The 21,382-nt window shown below is 49.1% G+C and overlaps 1 protein-coding gene across 6 annotated transcripts in view; it reads right to left on the minus strand.

Moving 5' to 3' along the window:
• Nucleotides 1-21,382, minus strand: part of SLC6A9 (solute carrier family 6 member 9) — a 148,217-nt gene that overhangs the window by 12,047 nt on the left and 114,788 nt on the right. For 4 of the 6 annotated variants that reach the window (XM_029617912.1, XM_029617915.1, XM_029617914.1 and 1 more), the window contains 7 exons: nt 16,675-16,957; nt 12,630-12,762; nt 11,627-11,761; nt 6,240-6,343; nt 5,904-6,141; nt 4,736-4,870; nt 1,778-1,877 (listed from right to left, as the gene is read on the minus strand). In XM_029617912.1, coding sequence (XP_029473772.1) covers nt 1,778-1,877; nt 4,736-4,870; nt 5,904-6,141; nt 6,240-6,343; nt 11,627-11,761; nt 12,630-12,762; nt 16,675-16,957 — 1,128 coding nt within the window. The remainder of the gene's footprint in view (nt 1-1,777; nt 1,878-4,735; nt 4,871-5,903; nt 6,142-6,239; nt 6,344-11,626; nt 11,762-12,629; nt 12,763-16,674; nt 16,958-21,382) is intronic. The other 2 variants (XM_029617913.1, XM_029617918.1) reach the window with 2 other exon arrangements.

Raw genomic sequence — 21,382 nt, forward strand, 5'->3', positions numbered from 1 at the left:
AGCCCGTTCAGCTCCTGGGCCCGGGGAACCCTGGGTCTGGGCAGGTTAGGGAGGACCTGCCCCCCCCCCCTCCCCGTAGCCTCAGCGAGGAAGGGGGCGACAGTGACCTGCTCTAAGGAGCAACCCCGGGTCTTCTCTTCGGCTTTTTAAGAAGATTAAGTTCAACATCCAGGAGGAAGTTTTGACCGCCCTTCCTGCCTGATTTGCAGCACAGAAATTCCTGCTGCAGGGGATCCCTCCCATCAGAGATTTGAAGAGATCCGAGGACTGCAGTAAGAGCAAAGAAGGATTTAATCAACAGGCAAAGCCTGACATCAGTGACGCAACCACCTGAGAAAGAGATTCATCTTTCTGTGCAGTGATAGAGAGAGAGATAGAGAGAGAGCGAGCGAGAGAGAGAGAGAGAGAGTGAGAGATAGAGAGAGCAAGAGAGAGAGTGAGAGAGAGCGAGCGAGAGAGAGAGAGAGTGAGAGAGAGTGAGAGAGAGAGTGAGAGTGAGAGAGAGATAGAGATAGAGAGTGAGAGAGAGTGAGAGAGAGCGAGCGAGAGAGAGAGAGAGAGAGAGAGATAGAGAGAGCAAGAGAGAGAGTGAGAGAGAGTGAGAGAGAGCGAGCGAGAGAGAGAGTGAGTGAGAGAGAGTGAGAGAGAGAGTGAGAGTGAGAGAGAGATAGAGATAGAGAGAGAGATAGAGAGAGAGCGAGCGAGAGAGAGAGAGAGAGTGAGAGATAGAGAGAGCAAGAGAGAGAGTGAGAGAGAGTGAGAGAGAGCGAGCGAGAGAGAGAGAGAGTGAGAGAGAGTGAGAGAGAGAGTGAGAGTGAGAGAGAGATAGAGATAGAGAGTGAGAGAGAGTGAGAGAGAGTGAGAGAGAGAGTGAGAGAGAGAGAGAGAGAGCACTCTTCCTGCTTCTGCCCACCTGGGGAACCTACGGTAATTTTCCAAGCCCTGGACGGTAGGAATTCCCTTGACCGGCCTGAGATATTGTAACAAACCACTTCCTTGGGCCACTGTGGATCAAAGAGTTGTGCCTTTTCCCATTTATTTGTTTTTTTGGACACTAACCCAGTGACTCCAGCACACAGCGAATAGAAAAGTGCCCCTCTCCCAGTGATACCTAAAGAGAGTTAGCCACCCCGCTCTGGGAACCGCGAGGACTCCTGTCATCCCCACGTCTATCGACCCTACATCCTGGGAGGGAAGGAAAGTACTACAGCCAGCCTGGGTTCCTGCCCCGAAGAGTGCACATACATTTATGTGCCTGTCCGCACCGGAGTTGTACATTAAGGAGGGGTTACGTGGTCACAGTGACGCTGAAAGAAGGTGAAGCCATGCAGATGGATCAGTGCTAGGCCCATAAGAAGCAAGTTGCACAGTGTAAGCAGCTCAGAAAGGATGGGATGGGTTTCAGAGATGCACTGCAGGGTTTGGCTGCGGGTAGAGGCAGAGAGGGCCTCAAAGGTGACCCATGGTTATGGGTCCAGGGGACTGGGAGGATGAGACCACCACCCACAGAGATGGGGAAAAGGGGACTCTAGAGGTATACAGTACGGCAGTCACACTGGTGCATTCTGGTGCCTGAAATGCCTCTGTACCTGCCGGCTGGTGAGGATGTCCCACTACCCAAGCTACTCTACAACCAAATCATCTCATATTGCTTAGCAAGCATCAGAGAATACCTGAAGCAGGAGGCAAACAGAGATCTGTGGCCTCCTAGATCTAAAGAGGCCCCTGCGCTGCGTGTAACTTGTGCAGCCTTGGACCTCTGCGTGCAGTCACTCACCATAAATGTACATGATGGCCACACACATGATGCAGGAGATGATGACAAGCGAGAAGCTGGCAGCATAGTTATCCATCAGCAGGAGCCAATAAATCCCAGCCTGCAATGAAGGAAGGAGGAGGGATGGGGAGAGAGTCAGCAGGAAGGGAGGAGAGAAGGTCAGGGATGAGGAAGGGAGGGAGAAAGTAAGAAAGGCAATAAAACAGACAAGTGTGAACATGAGAAAAAAGGCAGGTTACAGGAAGGAGGAACGTGACAGAGAGCGACGGTAAAATAAAGCAACGAAGGGGGAGAGAGATGGAGAGTGAGTCAGCAGTGAAGAGGGAGAGAGAGAGGGAAGAGAGTGATAAAGGAGTGAAGGGCAAAGAGACAATGGAGGAGAGTGAGACACCAGAGATGCAGGAGAGAGAGGAAAGCAGAGGAACAGAACAATGACAGAGAAGTGAGGGGGGAGAGAGAGCAATGGGAGGGGGAGGAAAGGGAAAAAGCAGTGAAGGGGAGCAAGAGAAGTGATGAGTGAGAGAGCAGAGCAGAGAGAGAGGGGGGAGAGATAGTAAGGTAGGACAGTGAAAAGGAGTGAGAGAGCAGTGAGCAGAAGAGAGGGCAAGAGAGTGACAGAACAGTGAAGGGGAGCAAGAGAAGTGATGAGTGAGAGAGCAGAGCAGAGAGAGAGGGGGGAGAGATAGTAAGGTAGGACAGTGAAAAGGAGTGAGAGAGCAGTGAGCAGAAGAGAGGGCAAGAGAGTGACAGAACAGTGAAGGGGAGCAAGAGAAGTGATGAGTGAGAGAGCAGAGCAGAGAGAGAGGGGGGAGAGATAGTAAGGTAGGACAGTGAAAAGGAGTGAGAGAGCAGTGAGCAGAAGAGAGGGCAAGAGAGTGACAGAACAGTGAAGGGGAGCAAGAGAAGTGATGAGTGAGAGAGCAGAGCAGAGAGAGAGGGGGGAGAGATAGTAAGGTAGGACAGTGAAAAGGAGTGAGAGAGCAGTGAGCAGAAGAGAGGGCAAGAGAGTGACAGAACAGTGAAGGGGAGCAAGAGAAGTGATGAGTGAGAGAGCAGAGCAGAGAGAGAGGGGGGAGAGATAGTAAGGTAGGACAGTGAAAAGGAGTGAGAGAGCAGTGAGCAGAAGAGAGGGCAAGAGAGTGACAGAACAGTGAAGGGGAGCAAGAGAAGTGATGAGTGAGAGAGCAGAGCAGAGAGAGAGGGGGGAGAGATAGTAAGGTAGGACAGTGAAAAGGAGTGAGAGAGCAGTGAGCAGAAGAGAGGGCAAGAGAGTGACAGAACAGTGAAGGGGAGCAAGAGAAGTGATGAGTGAGAGAGCAGAGCAGAGAGAGAGGGGGGAGAGATAGTAAGGTAGGACAGTGAAAAGGAGTGAGAGAGCAGTGAGCAGAAGAGAGGGCAAGAGAGTGACAGAACAGTGAAGGGGAGCAAGAGAAGTGATGAGTGAGAGAGCAGAGCAGAGAGAGAGTGGGGAGAGATAGTAAGGTAGGACAGTGAAAAGGAGTGAGAGAGCAGTGAGCAGAAGAGAGGGCAAGAGAGTGACAGAACAGTGAAGGGGAGCAAGAGAAGTGATGAGTGAGAGAGCAGAGCAGAGAGAGAGGGGGGAGAGATAGTAGGTAGGACAGTGAAAAGGAGTGAGAGAGCAGCGAGCAGAAGAGAGGGCAAGAGAGTGACAGAACCGTGAAGGGGAGTTGTAGAGAGGGGAGGAGACTCCAAGAACAGCAGAGAATATGAGAGCAGAGAAGATGGGGAAGGAGAGTGTGAGGAATAAAACAAAGAGGGAGGAGAGGACATTAGGAACAGGAATAATGCCAGAACGAGAGAGATGAAACAAGCAAGGAGGGGAGGGAACAGACAAAGGATGGAGAAAAGAAAGATGATAGAGAAAATATGCCATTAGAAACATAAACCCTCTCCCTTACCCTCTCCCGGTCCTCTGTACATATGTAAGTTGTTAGTTTTAGGGTGAAATATTTTAGTTTGTCTGTTTTATAATTTATTTTATTGCATTCTGTTTTATTTGTATGTTTTATATTGTTTTATACTCTATTTTACTGTACACTGTTTTGATTGTTGGAGAATTGGTTATTAAGTAAAAATTACCATTGTCATTACCTGGGCACAGGTGCCCAATTTATTCTATGTTGGCACTGGCAAACTTGATGTACAAGCTCAGGATATCATTCATTACTTCCAGAAGACTCAGCTGGTTTCAGGGTCAAACTTCTTCAATTTATGTGAACAAAGAGAGAATTTGAAGTGCTCTGTTGCCTAAGATATTTGAAAACCTGGGCCTTGAAGTCTGAGATACATTGATACAGTTCTATGAGTCAGGACACTACAGAGCATGCTCAGAAAATTCCACTGTCTGAGGGTTCCCTACAGAGCATGCTCAGAAAACTCCACTGTCTGAGGGTTCCCTACAGAGCATGCTCAGAAAACTCCACTGTCTGAGGGTTCCCTACAGAGCATGCTCAGAAAATTCCACTGTCTGAGGGTTCCTTACAGAGCATGCTCAGAAAATTCCACTGTCTGAGGGTTCCCTACAGAGCATGCTCAGAAAATTCCACTGTCTGAGGGTTCCTTACAGAGCATGCTCAGAAAATTCCACTGTCTGAGGGTTCCCTACAGAGCATGCTCAGAAAATTCCACTGTCTGAGGGTTCCCTACAGAGCATGCTCAGAAAATTCCACTGTCTGAGGGTTTCCTACAGAGCATGCTCAGAAAATTCCACTGTCTGAGGGTTCCCTACAGAGCATGCTCAGAAAATTCCACTGTCTGAGGGTTCCTTACAGAGCATGCTCAGAAAATTCCACTGTCTGAGGGTTCCCTACAGAGCATGCTCAGAAAATTCCACTGTCTGAAGGTTCCCTACAGAGCATGCTCACAATTTTATGCTTCTGAAAACCTTTGTAGTGTGCTGCCAGAAAAAAATAAACCAAGGTAGCAAACTGTCCATACCTGGGTGGTGAGAGGAATTCCTAAGAGGAAACCCATCACAGCTACGCCCAGAGTCACACACGTTTTCCACCGGATGATCCAGTCACTCCCAATCTCATCCACGATGGCTGTGACAAGTGTTTCCAGCAAGCAAAACTGTCAGAGGAAGCAAAGTGAGATTAAAGACGCTACAGTACAAAGCACCCGCCGACACTTCTTGTGGGGTGGAATTGTGCTGGAGATCTGAAACTGCCGTCCACGGGTGCACTTTTAGCACACTGGAGGGGGAGCAATCTTCAGAAAGCCAGTTAAATTATTTGCCCGCATAAATGTCTTTGAAAACTGCCCTTAATGAAACTATTTAGCCAGTCTGTAGGGGAAAATGTTCCCGCTGATGGATGTAGCTGGCTACTGAAACCCTTACTGTAAATATCACGACCCGATCACAGGCCACCTTCTCCCTCTCCTCCCTCCACCTCCTCTCTCCTCCCCTTTCAGTTAGCTCATTCTCCTCAGCCCTCTCCATAATCCTTCCCTAAGAACATAAGAAAATGCCATACTGGGTCAGACCAAGGGTCCATCAAGCCCAGCATCCTGTTTCCAACAGAGGCCAACCCAGGCCATAAGAACCTGGCAAGTACCCAAACACTAAGTCTATCCCTCTCCACTCTCCCTCGTTCCACTATCTAGTCTTCATTACAACCCTGCTCTCTCCACCCCTTCCAACTCCTTTCTCTGATTCTTCCTTGCCTTCCCTATTCTTCCTCACAGATTCGTGTTCCTGTCCTGCCCTCCCCTACCTCCTCCTTCCATCTTCTTTTTCCCTACCCCTGTGCCATTTTCTTTCTATCACGGTGGGTGATGGATTACGTTGGGGATCCAGGATGGTGGAGAACTGAAGAAGAAGACAAGCAGAGTTGACCTGGATGAGAAGTATTAAAGCAGGGTCTTTTCTTGGCAGTGTGGAGAGGAATTACCAGGCGGACCGGCTGCTCTTTATCCGCCCATCATTTTCCAAGTCACTACGTTACCCTTCCTGCCTTCCCTTCCCCAGCCCAACCTGTCCCTAACCTTCCTTGCTCCCTCCTTGACCTCTTTACATGGGCTCCCAGCCTCCTTCTTCCTTGCTCTCTCTCTCTCTGCCCTTCGTAGGCTCTTCCCTTCCCCACCCCCTCCCTTTCCCCTGTACCTGTGTTCCCAGCCCAAGCAGGATGAGCATGAAGAAGAAGAGGACAGACCACAGTGGTGATACTGGGAGGAGGGTGAGGGCTTCTGGGTACGCCACGAAGGCCAGTCCAGGGCCGTGGTCTGCCACTTTGGAGACGTCCACTCCCAGGTTGCTCGCCATGAAGCCAAGGATGGAGAAGATGACGAAGCCGGCGTACACACTGGTGGCGCAGTTAGTGATGCTTATGATGATGCTGTCCCTATGAAAGGAAAGAGCCACGGTGAGGGCGCGAGAGACGGAGAGCCACCGGGGCTTAGTCCCTGCAGGAGGGGCCTCTGGGGGCCCCACGGGTCTCACCTGTAGCAGTTGTTGTGGAACTTGTTGTAGGAAGCCATGGTAATGAGCCCACCCCAGGCGCAGCCCAAGGAGTAAAATATCTGCGAGGCAGCGTCTCCCCACACCTGCAGGAAGAAAGGAGAAGGCGCATATTGTGAGGAAGAGCAGACCTCCTTCTGGCTTAAGGGAGCTTCGCCTTCCACTAGCTGAGAGCTTTACGGAAGAAGAGGGCTTAGTCCTAGAGAGAAAAGGCACGGTAAGAAGGCAGAACAATGCTGCATTTGGGATTGAGATTTATGCGCATAAATGAGCGTAGTAAAGTGGCCCAGGGCTGAGTTTGCATAAAACTGTGTGTATAGGAGCCATTTGCTTGTACTTTTATGTGAACGGGGAAGAAACGTTGTGGGAGGCAGAGTTGGGACTCCTGCCATTAAGATACAAGTGCAGGCCCAGCTCTCCGCAGGCGACTTGGTGCATGACCCTCGGCACTTCCTGTATGTGCATAGGTTCACTCTGAACATTCAGGGTAAGGTCTGCGTGCAAAGATATGGGCAGAGTTATACAATTACCCTCCTGCCTGGGGACCCTCCAGAGAGTCTGACTCCTGATCATCAGACCCCAAGGCAGAGACTCCGGTAAGCTCCCACAGACTGCCCTGGGTTAACAAGAATCAAGTGCAGGCCAGGAGTGCAGCCTGCACCGTCTCTGCCGTATTCTCAGCCTCTTCTGCCCCCGGTCTCCAGCACGGTCTCCGCCACACTCCCAGCACTGGAGACAGGTCTTTGAACAGAGTGGGCATCCCAGAAATAGCCTGGGGCATGTTTCTGCAGGACATGTTAACATGCATACAAAGACCGGCCGCGATACCATGCGCTCAGCCCAGCGCACAGCCTGACACGAGGCTGGACTGCGTTTTGGAGGCAGTCGAACAACCCCCGATGCAGTAATGGGATCAGCGCATCCAAAACGCGCTTCCAAACAAAGCACGTAGCCAATAGCGCTCATCACACGTAAATGCCCTGTATATGAGGCTACCAACCATTACCCCCGATGCAAAAAATCACCGTGCGCCCAAAGGCGCACGTTTTAATACACAAAAATTAACTCCAACCCCGGAGCTGGCGCTAAGTCTGGAAGCACCCCCAAGCCTCAACAAAAAAGCAAAAAATACTGCTTGTCTGGGTTCCTCCGACTTAATATCATCGCAAAACTACGTAATAGGAAGCACGGAAAGCAGGATCATGAAAAAGAAAGCCCTGACGGAGGTCAGGTTAGGGAAACGGACGCTCGCAAATGACGTGACCATTTCCCTACCCCGCGCTCAGCCGCGTCTCCTGGGCACCCGATGCCGTGGATGCGCTAGGGACGCACAGTTTATCCCTCGCGCACAGCAGCTCCTGGGGAGGTGGCTGCGCACAATCTGGACGCACGTTTTTACGCGCGGCTTACTGCATCGGCCCCTCTGTGCGGGAAGGCCTTACCATGCGTGGTAAAGCGGTCTGGGAAGACATTAGCGTGAGCAGATTGCAATACGCACATCTGCATATGCAAATGAGAGTGCAGTCACTGTAACAGAAAAAACATTGCTTGCCAACCTCAGCCCCTGTCACTTCCTCCCTCCCTCCCTCCCATCCATCATGCACTGTAATAAAAAATCTTCCTCTCGCTCCCATCCCCTGCTCTCTATAATCGAGTCCCTCTGTCGCTCCTTGTGACCTTGGACAAGTCACTTTACCCTCCACTGCCTCAGGTACAAAAACGTAGGTTGTGAGCCCTCGGGGGACAGGGAAATACCTGCAGTACCTGAATGTAATCCACTTTGAAGCGCTGAAAAAAGTGCGAAAAGCAGAATATAAATCTAAATAAAATAAATCTAAATCTAAATTTAATAAAGTCAGCCCCATCAGCCCCAATCGTCCTTAAATGCTTCAGCACTTAATCAGCTGCAGTCGTTTGAATATAGACAGTTAAGTCTCAAGTTATTTGGCTAAAGCTAGCTTTAAACATAACCGGGTTAGGTTTACCGTTATCTGGCTAATGTTAGCCGCGCGACTTAAATTGGGGATATTCAGTAGGACATTTACCTCACTGAATATCCAGGACAAGTTATCCGGCTAATTCTAGCAAGATAGGTTGCCACTAAATGTCCTACTGAATATGGACCCCTGCCTGCCTGCCTCGTATGGATCTTAGCCCGCATCACCCCACAGGGACAAAGGAAATAGCACTGCTGGACCTGGAGCCCTAGAGGGCGCTCTGGAAACCACTGCACCGTCAGGGGGTTTAAGGTACTGGTCGGGGTGGAAACCACTGCACCATCAGGGGGTTTAAGGTACTGGTCGGGGTGGAAACCACTGCACCATCAGGGGGTTTAAGGTACTGGTCGGGGTGGAAACCACTGCACCATCAGGGAGTTTAAGGTACTGGTCGGGGTGGAAACCACTGCACCATCAGGGAGTTTAAGGTACTGGTCGGGGTGGAAACCACTGCACCATCAGGGAGTTTAAGGTACTGGTCGGGGTGGAAACCACTGCACCATCAGGGAGTTTAAGGTACTGGTCGGGGTGGAAACCACTGCACCATCAGGGAGTTTAAGGTACTGGTCGGGGTGGAAACCACTGCACCATCAGGGGGTTTAAGGTACTGGTCGGGGTGGAAACCACTGCACCATCAGGGGGTTTAAGGTACTGGTCGGGGTGGAAACCACTGCACCATCAGGGAGTTTAAGGGACTGGTCGGAGTGGAAACCACTGCACCATCAGGGAGTTTAAGGTACTGGTCGGGGTGGAAACCACTGAACCATCAGGGAGTTTAAGGTACTGGTCGGAGTGGAAACCACTGCACCATCAGGGAGTTTAAGGTACTGGTCGGGGTGGAAACCACTGCACCATCAGGGAGTTTAAGGTACTGGTCGGGGTGGAAACCACTGCACCATCAGGGAGTTTAAGGTACTGGTCGGGGTGGAAACCACTGCACCATCAGGGAGTTTAAGGTACTGGTCGGGGTGGAAACCACTGCACCATCAGGGAGTTTAAGGTACTGGTCGGAGTGGAAACCACTGCACCATCAGGGGGTTTAAGGTACTGGTCGGGGTGGAAACCACTGCACCATCAGGGGGTTTAAGGTACTGGTCGGGGTGGAAACCACTGCACCATCAGGGGGTTTAAGGTACTGGTCGGAGTGGAAACCACTGCACCATCAGGGAGTTTAAGGTACTGGTCGGGGTGGAAACCACTGCACCATCAGGGAGTTTAAGGTACTGGTCGGGGTGGAAACCACTGCACCATCAGGGAGTTTAAGGTACTGGTCGGGGTGGAAACCACTGCACCATCAGGGAGTTTAAGGTACTGGTCGGGGTGGAAACCACTGCACCATCAGGGAGTTTAAGGTACTGGTCGGGGTGGAAACCACTGCACCATCAGGGGGTTTAAGGTACTGGTCGGGGTGGAAACCACTGAACCATCAGGGAGTTTAAGGTACTGGTCGGGGTGGAAACCACTGCACCATCAGGGGGTTTAAGGTACTGGTCGGGGTGGAAACCACTGCACCATCAGGGAGTTTAAGGTACTGGTCAGGGTGGAAACCACTGCACCATCAGGGGGTTTAAGGTACTGGTCGGGGTGGAAACCACTGCACCATCAGGGGGTTTAAGGTACTGGTCGGGGTGCAAGTTTAAAGTGGGCAGAATTTAGGACTGGGGGCACAAGGCAGCTTTCAAGATGTATTTTTAATTTTTACATTTCTGCTGCTTTTGGGTGCAGTGGGAGGAGAGGGGCAGAGGGGCAGGTGGTGTGCTTGGGCCCTCGGGAGCATCAGGAGGTGCGTTAGCCCGGAGAAACGTTAGCTGCACTCTTAAGAGGTGGCTGACGTTAGATCAAATAACACAGCTTGCACAACTTTGGCACAAGCTGCATTCTTTGATTACAAGACTAACGAGCTGGGTTTCATGCATTTGCATTTTAACCAGTTGATTTAAAGACCTGCATTGTGGCCGGGCTTTGGGGGGTAAAAAATGTGCAGAATCTGAAACGCCACACATTATCTCTCTAGTAACACCTTTACTGCCTGGTGCAGCAGCTTAGTAAATAAGCCCCTAAGTTTGCTAAATCCAGGGAATTTGATCAGTTAGATTTAGTTGAATTTTCAGCTGAACACCTAGCCGGTTAGATTCGGCTGAAAATTTGGCTAAAGATAATCGGTCAAATGTACCTGCAGACCCTTTGCCACGAAACGATTGCTTGAAACCCCACTGCTAGGTTATCAGAAGACCACAGTCTTTGCTGTTGTTGGCATTGCTAATGCAGGCAAAGGCCGCAATAGGTATCCCAAAGCCTTTACGAGCTGACCAGTTGTTTTGGTTTGAGTTCACAGTTCTTTTCTCTCAGCTCTGAGGCATTAGCAGACTGGGTGGTGCAACCGCTGCAGTGCCTGTAGCACAGAGCGACTGCGGAAGGGGAAAAGGTTAGGGTGGTGAGACTCCTCTCTAGGTTCCTCTCTTCCGCCTCCACCCTCCTGCTCTCACTCCACTCTTTGCAGGTCCACAAAAGACAGATGCTCCTAAAAACACAGCCATTTCAGTTTTCTGCTCTCCTTCTTCCCTCAGCACCCACAAACTCCCTGCATGTGCTTACTTGTTAACCCTTTGAAAGCAAGTGTGCGGAACCAAGAGGAAAAGAGAACTGAGCAGGCTGTTTCGTTTCCCATCAGTAAATACTGTTGGTGCGCTACTTAGCCAATACATTTCCCATGTTCCTGTGCATGAGAACAGCGTAACCATGCTATCAGAGACATTTTTTACGGTGCACATGGTAAATATACTGCATCACACATTAACTGGTATTTTAACATACAGTACATGTTACATTTTAACCAACCTTCGAGCTAAACATTTTTAGCACAGGTTTTATTGCATAGGCCCCCATAGTCTGACGTTACAAATGATCTGCAGGGATGGTCAGTTTCACCTGCGAAACCTTTGAAGGTCACATTCTCATCCAGTGTATTGGAAGGAGCCAAGACACCTGGCCAATGAGCCTGTGCCCCTTAATTCGCCAGACGGTGAAACGTCTCACTGTGCTGCTTACAAGTCTGGCTTTGGGCCGTCCCTGCGGAACGAGCTCAGCTTATCTGGGGCCTCTTGCTGGAAGGCGAGGCTGCCATAAGGCCGTGCCATCCTGCTTCCGGGGCCCAGGACGGTCTCTGCTTTGCTGGATGCACAGCCTGATGCTCCACATCAGCTCAGCCCTCTGCACACCTGCGTGACTCAGGGAAACCGAGCCACGCAGATGGTGCCGTGCGTCGCGGTCACTGGGAGCCCCTGCCTGCCTGCCTGCCCGCAGTCCCATTCCCTTCTGGTAAGTGGGAGGGAGCGGAGCAGGGCAAAGGTGAGATGATGAGAAGGGACAAACCTTAGCGTGCAGAATCCTGTCCCACTGGGGCGTCAGGTAGTACGCGATCCCATCCATCGCCCCCTCCAAGGTGATGCCACGCACAAAGAGGATCGTCAGGACCACGTAGGGAAATGTGGCAGTGAAGTAGACCACCTGCGAGGGAGAGGGAGGTAAAGAAAGGAGGGAGGGAGGGACTGAAGGAGAGAGAGGGAGGGGAAGGAGAGCAGAGAAGCAGACAGGAAGAGGCGGAGGGAGGGAAGAGGACAGATGTCAGGTTAGATCCATGCACAGGCAGCAGGGGGGCTTCTCTCATTCTACGACCCTTTCATGATTTGTACCTGGGGTTACCCAGCCGGCGGGGGTGGGGAGGGCTCTGAGAGGAGAGAGGGAGAGAGAGGGGATCCAGAAGGTGTCCCTCCCAGGACTCGGGCCTTGCTTCTCCTCGCACTCTCTCCTCCCATCTCTCTTTCATTCCCATTCCCCCATCCCCCCCCCCCCCCCACACTCGCATATTCCCCGTCCCCCAGCTGATCTTCCACCTCCATCTCACCCAGTCCCTCCACCCCCTCACGGCCTGGCTCCTCTCTCACCCCTCCACCACCAGCCCGGTTTGGCCCCTGGTTTCCCGCCCTTACCACAGCATCGCCGGAGACCCGGGGCACTGGGGATAAACAATGCAAAAGAAGAAAGCGTATTTCAGTGGACAGGAAGCGGGGACTACAGGGGTCTGCAGGGGACCGGAGTCAGGAGGAACACGAGGGAACATTACTTCAGGGACAGGGGGGTGAAGCCGTGGAAGGGCCTCTCAGGGTGGTTATGCAGGCCAAAATGATTTCTTTCAATAGCTTTTTCTTTTAAATGTTTGTGTCATTGTTCTTTTATTTGGGGGTGCACGTGACGCTGTCCTCGTGTGCATACGAGCGCTCTCACCTGCGTGTGCATGCGTGGACACGGGGGTGGGGGAGGGGGGAGCTCTCGGTAACATAGGATGAGCAAGAGGGGCTCGGACTGCCGTACTTGCCTTTCCTGACGACTTTACTCCTCTAATGAGGCAGAGGAAAACGACGACCCAGGAGACTGCCAGGCAGCCCAGGAGGGGTAAACGCACCTCTCCAAAGTCCCCGATGTCATCCGACAGTTTCAGGACGTACCGCCTGCAAGGAGAAGAGACCCAGTCACAGCAATGCTCTCCTGCTGGCTCCGTGCGCTGCTGCCCGGCTCTTCGTGCCACTTTACGGGTCCGTCAGCGTCGCCGAATCACTGGCCGACGCCACAATTCACACCTGGGCACCAGGCAGGAGCTGAGAGCCAGTAACCTCCCTGCACCCGCGTTCATCCCTCAGCGATGCCAGGAAACCGCAGCACGCAGAAGGCCATGCGTGCTGTACTCCTGTACTCCTGCACCCCTCATCCCACCATCATTTGCCAAGTGGCATAACCTGGTCCCGGGCTATAGGAGCTGGGGAGCTTCACTAGTTCATTAGAGCTCGGGGCATAAGGTACATTTGAACACCTCTATACTTGTTTTTTGGCCATAGTATCGCCAATGGGGCTGGCGGACATGGAGTTACTCCCCTCCCCTCCACAATGTCCAGGTGCTCAGTCTCAGCCAAAAGGCCTAGAAGGGACCGTCCTCAGCACTCAGATCTTAGCCCAAAGTCTGAGAGACGATCTTACCGGAGGTATGGACCCTGCCAGCCTTTACAGTATGTGACTCTTGGCATAAGCTGGTGAGGACACAGCCTTACTTCCAGGTTACATGCTCACAGCTTTAGTTCTTATCATCAAAATACCAGAGCTGGTGCAGAGAAGGAAATGTAAGTCATAGCAAACACAGCAAAGCTATGGGGCTGCCAACCGGCTCCAGATTCACCCAACAGGCTTGATCCAGTTCTGGGTTTACCGCACTGCATGCAGGGACTTATAGTCTTACTTTTCTTAGGGACTGCAGTAGAGACATCAGAACTACAAGTCCCTGCATGCAATGGGGTAAACCCAGGACTGGATCAATCCCGTTGGGCGAATCTGGAGCCAGTTGACAACTGTACAAAGTTACCACTAGACCAAAAAGTTCCTACTCTGCTGTAAATAAGTGCATCTCCCCTCTCTCGCAGACAGACTGCTGATGTAATTATAAAACTGGATTTTTCCTTCTGGGGCAGCCCCTGGCTCTCACTCTCTATCTCATGTCCACAGCTGGCTCTCACTCTCTGTCTCATGTCCACAGCTGGCTCTCACTCTCTATCTCATGTCCACAGCTGGCTCTCACTCTCTGTCTCATGTCCACAGCTGGCTCTCACTCTCTGTCTCATGTCCACAGCTGGCTCTCACTCTCTGTCTCATGTCCACAGCTGGCTCTCACTCTCTATCTCATGTCCACAGCTGGCTCTCACTCTCTATCTCATGTCCACAGCTGGCTCTCACTCTCTGTCTCATGTCCACAGCTGGCTCTCACTCTCTATCTCATGTCCACAGCTGGCTCTCACTCTCTGTCTCATGTCCACAGCTGGCTCTCACTCTCTATCTCATGTCCACAGCTGGCTCTCACTCTCTGTCTCATGTCCACAGCTGGCTCTCACTCTCTATCTCATGTCCACAGCTGGCTCTCACTCTCTGTCTCATGTCCACAGCTGGCTCTCACTCTCTATCTCATGTCCACAGCTGGCTCTCACTCTCTATCTCATGTCCACAGCTGGCTCTCACTCTCTGTCTCATGTCCACAGCTGGCTCTCACTCTCTATCTCATGTCCACAGCTGGCTCTCACTCTCTATCTCATGTCCACAGCTGGCTCTCACTCTCTGTCTCATGTCCACAGCTGGCTGTTGGAACCTGGGTCATTGTTTCTGAAAGCAAAGGACCTGAATGCATTAGGTAGGAATTCTCCGGCTGTCACTGGGGCCCATGCTGTACATTGAGTTTGCTATTCTGTCCGGATGGCAGACCCCTTATCAGAAGGCCTATGTCAGCCGGTGATTGTGTGACTTCCACAGGGGGTCGTCTGCATTCAGAGAGCTTCCTGTCAGTGGAAAATGGCTGGAAAAGGAACTTTTGAATAGCAATCCTGCAGCAGCCGTGGCAAACTTCCCTTCCGGTCGTTCTGCGTGCCCTCGCCTGAAGGAAAATCAATGAGTGGTCCACGCAGCTGTGCCAGGGGCTGCAGAATTAAAATCAGAGGCACAAAGAGATGGGGGGAGTACCATGGAGGTCCACTTGGTACTGAGTGTGCGCGTGTGAATGTACACATGTAGGTCTTGTGTCTGTGCGTCTCGGTGCACAAGGTGGGGGAGGGGAATTTTCAAACCACCCCTGGGGCTCCATAGCATGCGGGCGTTTACCCGGACTGGAGGGATGGGGAAAACATGCACGTACATTGGATTTTCAAACCTTCGTGCTTTATTTTCCACGCACATAAAGCTGGTGCAAAGCTTGCAGCTCCTTTGCACTCAGGGCAGTTTGCAATGGGAACGTAAAAGCATCCTTCCCCTTTAAAAATTAGGTACAAGCAGGGAGAAGTTCATAAACGGCCTCCTTTATGCGCATACATTTGCGTGTATTATTGTGTGAATAAGCGTGTGCATTTGCATGTATTTATGTGAGTATGTGTTTGCATTTGCAGGTATTTATGTGGGAGTATGTATGTGCATTTTCATATATTTATGTGTATGTGGTGCATTTGCATGTATTATTGTGTGAGTATGTGTGTGCATTTGCATGTATTTATGAGTATACATGTCTACATTTGCATATCTTTATGTGTGAGTATACATGTGTGCATTTGCATGTATTTATGTGGGAGTATGTATGTGCATTTGCATGTATTTATGTGTATGTGTGTACATTTGCATGTATTTATGTGTATGTGTGTATGTGCATTTGCATGTATTTATGAGTATACATGTGTACATTTGCATGTATTTATGTGTATGTGTGTGCATTTGCATGTATTTATGTGGGAGTATACATGTGTGCATTTGCATGTATTTATGTGTATATGTGTGCATTTGCATGTATTATTGTATGTGTGTACATTTGCATATATTTATATGTGAGTATACATGTGTGCATTTACATGTATTTATGAGTATACATTTGCATGTATTTATGTGTATGTGTGTGCATTTGCATGTATTTATGTGGGAGTATACATGTGTGCATTTGCTTGTATTTATGTGGAAGTATGTATGTGCATTTGCATGTATTTATGTGTATGTGTGTATGTGCATTTGCATGTATTTATGAGTATACATGTGTACATTTGCATGTATTTATGTATATGTGTGTATGTGCATTTGCATGTATTTATGAGTATACATGTGTACATTTGCATGTATTTATGTGTATGTGTGTGCATTAGCATGTATTTATGTGTATGTGCATTTGCATGTATTTATGAGTATACATGTGTACATTTGCATGTATTTATGTGGAAGTATGTATGTGCATTTGCATGTATTTATGTGTATGTGCGTATGTGCATTTGCATGTATTTATGAGTATACATGTGTACATTTGCATGTATTTATGTGTATGTGTGTGCATTTGCATGTATTTATGTGAGTATTGGTGTGCATTTGCATGTATTTATGTGTGAGTATGTATGTGCATTTTCATATATTTATGTGGGAGTATACATGTGTGCATTTGCATGTATTTATGTGGAAGTATGTATGTGCATTTGCATGTATTTATGTGTATGTGTGTGCACTTGCATGGATTTATGTGTGAGTATGGGTGTGTGTGTTTGCCTCTAGTGTTGGAGAGAAATTTGCCAGTTCTGTTCCCCAACCAAAGTTATGAAATGGTCTTTTGGACACACATTACCATTCTACTTTCAAAACATAGGATAACTTTCCTAAATAATAAATGTCAGTTAGCACAAGATGGATTTTCTGATTATTTTCTGGAGGAGATTGTGCATTTTGAAAGGATAGTTAGGGAAAAAAGAAGCACTGCCATTCTGGGACATATTTAAAGAACTGATTCTAACTGACCTAGCACATTTGATTATTGAGGAGATCATAGTACAGTGAGAGACCGTGAGACTGGCAAATCTCCTCTGTCTTACCTCCAGTATTCCTCGCTGGGGCTCGTCCTCTTCAGGGTCTGGTTCACTATCTGGGATAGATTGAGTGCCGCCTGAGCTGAATGCTGGTCCCGGGAAGCATTGGTGTTGTTGGAGGGTGGGCTCAGCACCCCAGCACAGTCGTGGGTGTTCCACAGGTTGTTGCAGTAGGTCCATGGCAGAACCCGCGTCATAGACGAGAAGAAGTAGTAGAACGCAATGCTGATCACCACGTTATAGTAAATACCGATGTATGTGGAGACCACCATCATCCCGTACCCGATCCCTGCAAGACAGCAGAAAGCTATAAGGAGGGGCAAATGTATCTATATAGATATATCTAGAGTGAGAGAGAGAGACCAGCATCACCCCCCGACCCCGACCCCTGGAAAAGGGGAGAACCTATCGGGGTACAGATATATATATATAGCTATAGATTTCAAGAGAAAGAGAGACAAACATCATCTCATACCTGATTCTTGAGAGGAGAAACCTATTGGGGGCGGGGGGGGCAAATAGAGTGGGGGAATGGGGGAGATATGAAGGCAGGAAATCTTCTCCAGGGAATTTGGGGTGCACAATCTTCCAAGCAATTTCTATGGGTGAATTGGCTGGAAGATTGCTCCTCTGCAGTCCAGCTAGAAGCATGTGCTGCCTTCCAGAGGGACCTATAGCTGGACCGAGGGGGCACGGGGAGAGCAGACTGGGGAAGCAGCAAAGGTTTGCTCGGACAAACTGCAGGCGTAAAAGCCAAGGATTCTTTTAGCCTGTGGACTTCGTAGGCATTTTTCAAAAGGGAGAGGGTATCAAGGACTTTGCAGCTCCGCAGGATTAAAGGCTGTGAAATCTTAATGTATTTATAGAAAACCCCGACAGTACAGCACAAAGGAAACTCACTTTAGGACTGAGAGGATGATTACTGAATGAAACAAAGACAGGACAGAAAGGTGTGGTCCCGAGGAGGCGGGTGTTCTGTATCTGCCTCTCCGGGCCGGCCTCCTCCATGCGGCAGGGCTGCGGCTTCACTCTCGTGCGGCGGCGCTGCCAGGGCGTCCGGACACGTGTACCTGTGCTTGGGCTCCGGGTGCTGCTACTGCACCGGAAGAGGTCACAGACAGGCAGGTGGGCGGACACGAGCAGGGCATGAGGCATTTTCTTCTAGAAAGGATGCCGAAAAAACGAAAATCTGCCTAAACCTAAATTGGTATTGAAACAATTTGGCAGGACCCTCTGCACTTCAAAGGCTTTCCTGTGACTCCTCTGCCGAATCAGCATCAGGAAGCAACGTCCCGACAACTTCCTTATTATTAAGGTGGAGTTTCAGAAATCCACTGCTTATCCCTGGGATCCAGTGACCTGGATTGGCCACTGTTGGAGACAGGATGCTGGGCTTGATGGACCCTTGGTCTGACCCAGTATGGCAAGTCTTATGTTCTTATGTTATTAAGTTCTCCAAAAGGTTACAGAATGCGATGAAATTGAGTACCCTGAAGAATCAAAAAGTGCAAAGGACATGAAAGAACTTAAAACTGACACACCAAGAAGTAACCCAGATCTGCTGATTACACCCCACCCTCATCATGGGACCGACAAGTGCAAAATTCAGGGAAAGTGACAAGCTATGGTCAGCCAGGACCGGGTGGCTATGCATCGTAAAATCAATAATATCAGACGGCTGAATTTGAGATTTGTTAATTTTCTTAAGGTCTTAGAAGTTCCTCTCATCACACACGAGAGGTATTTTACCGAAGTTCTTAAGCGTCCGCAGGAAGCCGTCCCTCCCTTATTTTTGTCATCTGGTAAACGTTTAGAGAAGGACAAAAAGATCCAGGTCTCTTTAAAGACAGTTTGAATGTGACAGCTATTTTGGAAGAGTCATCGGACGAGGAACGGGATAAAGTTACTCTTCTGGTAACTTTTGAACAAATGGAGAAATGATTTTTCAGTTGCTTTTTCATTTTAGTGCTACTTAATTTCTGGGACATGGGATCCGCGTTTACCCAAACCCTATGTAAGGCGACTCAAGATAGACATAAAGATTTCTTGCAATGCATGTGGAAGTGCCTGAGACTTTTGTGAGATATATTTTCTTTGAGTTCTTCCAATTGCAATTTTTCTCAAATGCAAAGTAGATCTTTAGCTGTAGCACAATACCCTAGGTTTGCTGGGGATTTAGTTGTGACATCGTGAATGTTACGATTAGCAGATGGTATGCCGGGGGAAATTTCTTCTTATTTGTTTCTGTAATGTCTGCCTCCGTGCCCTGTAGCTTTGCTGATTTTCCTCATATTATTTTGGCTCTGTGGATGAATGTACATGATTTATGTCCTTTTGTATAGATATAATCTGTTTCTTTTGTACATTCTACTTTCTGTAACAAGGATACACAATAATAAGAGAAATGCCACAGATTGTTCAGAAAAGCAATGGAAAGTGTTTGTAACTTTTATGGAAAATTTCCATAGATCTCCATGTGCTTTGAGTGAATATTGTATTTAAAAAGGCAGGACATGAATTCAGTGTCCCAGCAGAGAAAGCAGGATTTTGCATTAGAACAACTATTGTCACCCATGTTTAACTTCTCCACAATAAACTAACACAATTCCCAGCAAAATGTGAAAAATTCTGCAATCTCCAGACATTTTCTGTAAGTGATTTTTAAAAAGCATTTCTTAATTTAAATTGTTCTCTGTTTGCTCCACAAGACTAATTCAAGGACCAATGAACATGAAACAGCCCTGGCTACCTCTTTTGAAGTCAGGAACTTCCTAATTTGTATGGAATAGCAAATGTTGGTTAGAAAGACAAAAGGATTATCAACATATGGTGGGTCATTGACATTGGTACTTTCCTTCGAAGTCCTGTGGGAAGGGGACAATAGTATGGAGGCGGTCGAAAAAGCAAACCGAATGTTAGGAATGATCCAAAAAGGGCGAGAATAAAACGGAGAATGTCATACTGCCTCTGGATCAAGCCTTGGTACAAGCACATCTTTAGTATTTTGTGCAATTCTTGTTGCCCCCATCAAAATAAAGACACAGAACTAGAGAAGATGCAGAGAAGGAGAAGAAAAATGATAAAGGGGATGGAACGTTTCTCCTCTGACGAGAGGCTGTGCCCGCTAGGAAGAGAAGCCTGAGAGGCAACAGGATAGCAGTTTGTAAAATCATGAATGGGGTAGAACGGGTAAATAAATGATGGTTAGTTATCCGTTCAAATAATACTAAAACCAGGGGACTCTCCATGAAACTGACAACCAGCAGATTCCAAACAGATCCTAGAAAGTTACTCGGTGCACTATCAGGCTGTGATATCGGCTGCCAGAGGACGTGGTGAAGGCAACGAGCACGGTAGGGTTTTAAAGAAGTTTGGACAAGTTCCTGGAGGAAACGTTCATAACTCATTATTAGTCAGGTAGACTGGGGAAAGCCATTGTTATGCCTGGGAGGGACTAACAAGAATTGGATCTACTTTATGGTTTGACCACGCATGGCAATTCTTATGTCCTTTTGCTTCACAAATGCAAATGAAGTATGCGAGCCTATTGGCTTAAAGCCATTCACTGGCCAACAATGCCCCTCATGAGGAAAGACCAATAAAAGGGGGGGATTAATATAAGTAACTTTTTTAGATTGTATTAAATACTGTTTTGAACTGGCCAATGGTAGGGTTTTGCAACAAATCTTATCCATAAATAGGCAAGGGACTGAATACTAATGAGATTTCTTAATTACGTATATAAAGGTGGTTTTGCCTTTGCTGCAGACAGAGAAGAAGAGGGAGCCATACAAGGATGCAGTCATGAGGTGAGATTTAAGTGCACTCTGCAGCTTGCTGATGAGAACAAAGAATACAAGCAGTTTTTGGTAGATGGAAGTTTTCTTTTAGTTAATTACACTGAAGAAAATTAATTATCCATAGAACGGAGATAGATAGTTGTTTGATGTTTTGTAGCAAGGGCAAACAGGGTGATTAGTAACTATTTCCTGATTTTGTTTTATTTCAGATAAGGTAAACAGTATTAATGTTGGGCCTGCATCTTATGAGTGCTAGGCAAACTTAATTTTGAGGGAATCTTTGGAAGATTTTATTGGAAGGGCCGGGGGAGCCTGTCTTGCTGGGCCCATGATAATAAGGGCGCCAGCCGGGCTCCTCTGGCCGGATGCTGGAGGGGGGGAGTGGGGGAGAGAGCCGGGACTCACGTCCTTGCACTCCAGCCCCCCCTCCTCCCCTGCTATGATGTGCCTGTGATGCGGTGGGGCCGGCTCAGCCGACCTGAGGGCTGTGGTTGGTCGGCCTCGCTGTGTCACTGGGTGTTTGAATGGAATATAAAAAGGGGCGGAGCCGTTGGGCCCGCCCCTTTTTTTGATGCAAGCAGCCGGCCTGATCCCCGCCCTCCCTCCCCTGTTTTTTATGTGTTATGGGGTTTGTTTGTCGCAGCTTGGGGGGGGGGGGTTATGCGGAGTGACCAGAGCCAGGACTCAGTTGGGGTGGGGTTCAGAGCAAGGAACCCGCTAGGTGGCGGGCTTTCTTGTCTCTGGCTTCAGCTGCGTGTGACTGGGTTCAGTCTCATGCTGAGGACCCCTGCTGGGGGCTGTGGTGGGGGTCCCGATTAGCGGCGGGATGCTGCTGGTTTGTGCAGGTTTGGTGGCCTGCGGAGGGGTCATTGTGCTGAGATGCGGTAGGTGACCCCGGGATGGGAATTTGGAGT

The sequence above is a fragment of the Rhinatrema bivittatum genome, chromosome 10 (genome assembly GCF_901001135.1).
Source record: "Rhinatrema bivittatum chromosome 10, aRhiBiv1.1, whole genome shotgun sequence".
NCBI classification, from domain to species: domain Eukaryota; kingdom Metazoa; phylum Chordata; class Amphibia; order Gymnophiona; family Rhinatrematidae; genus Rhinatrema; species Rhinatrema bivittatum.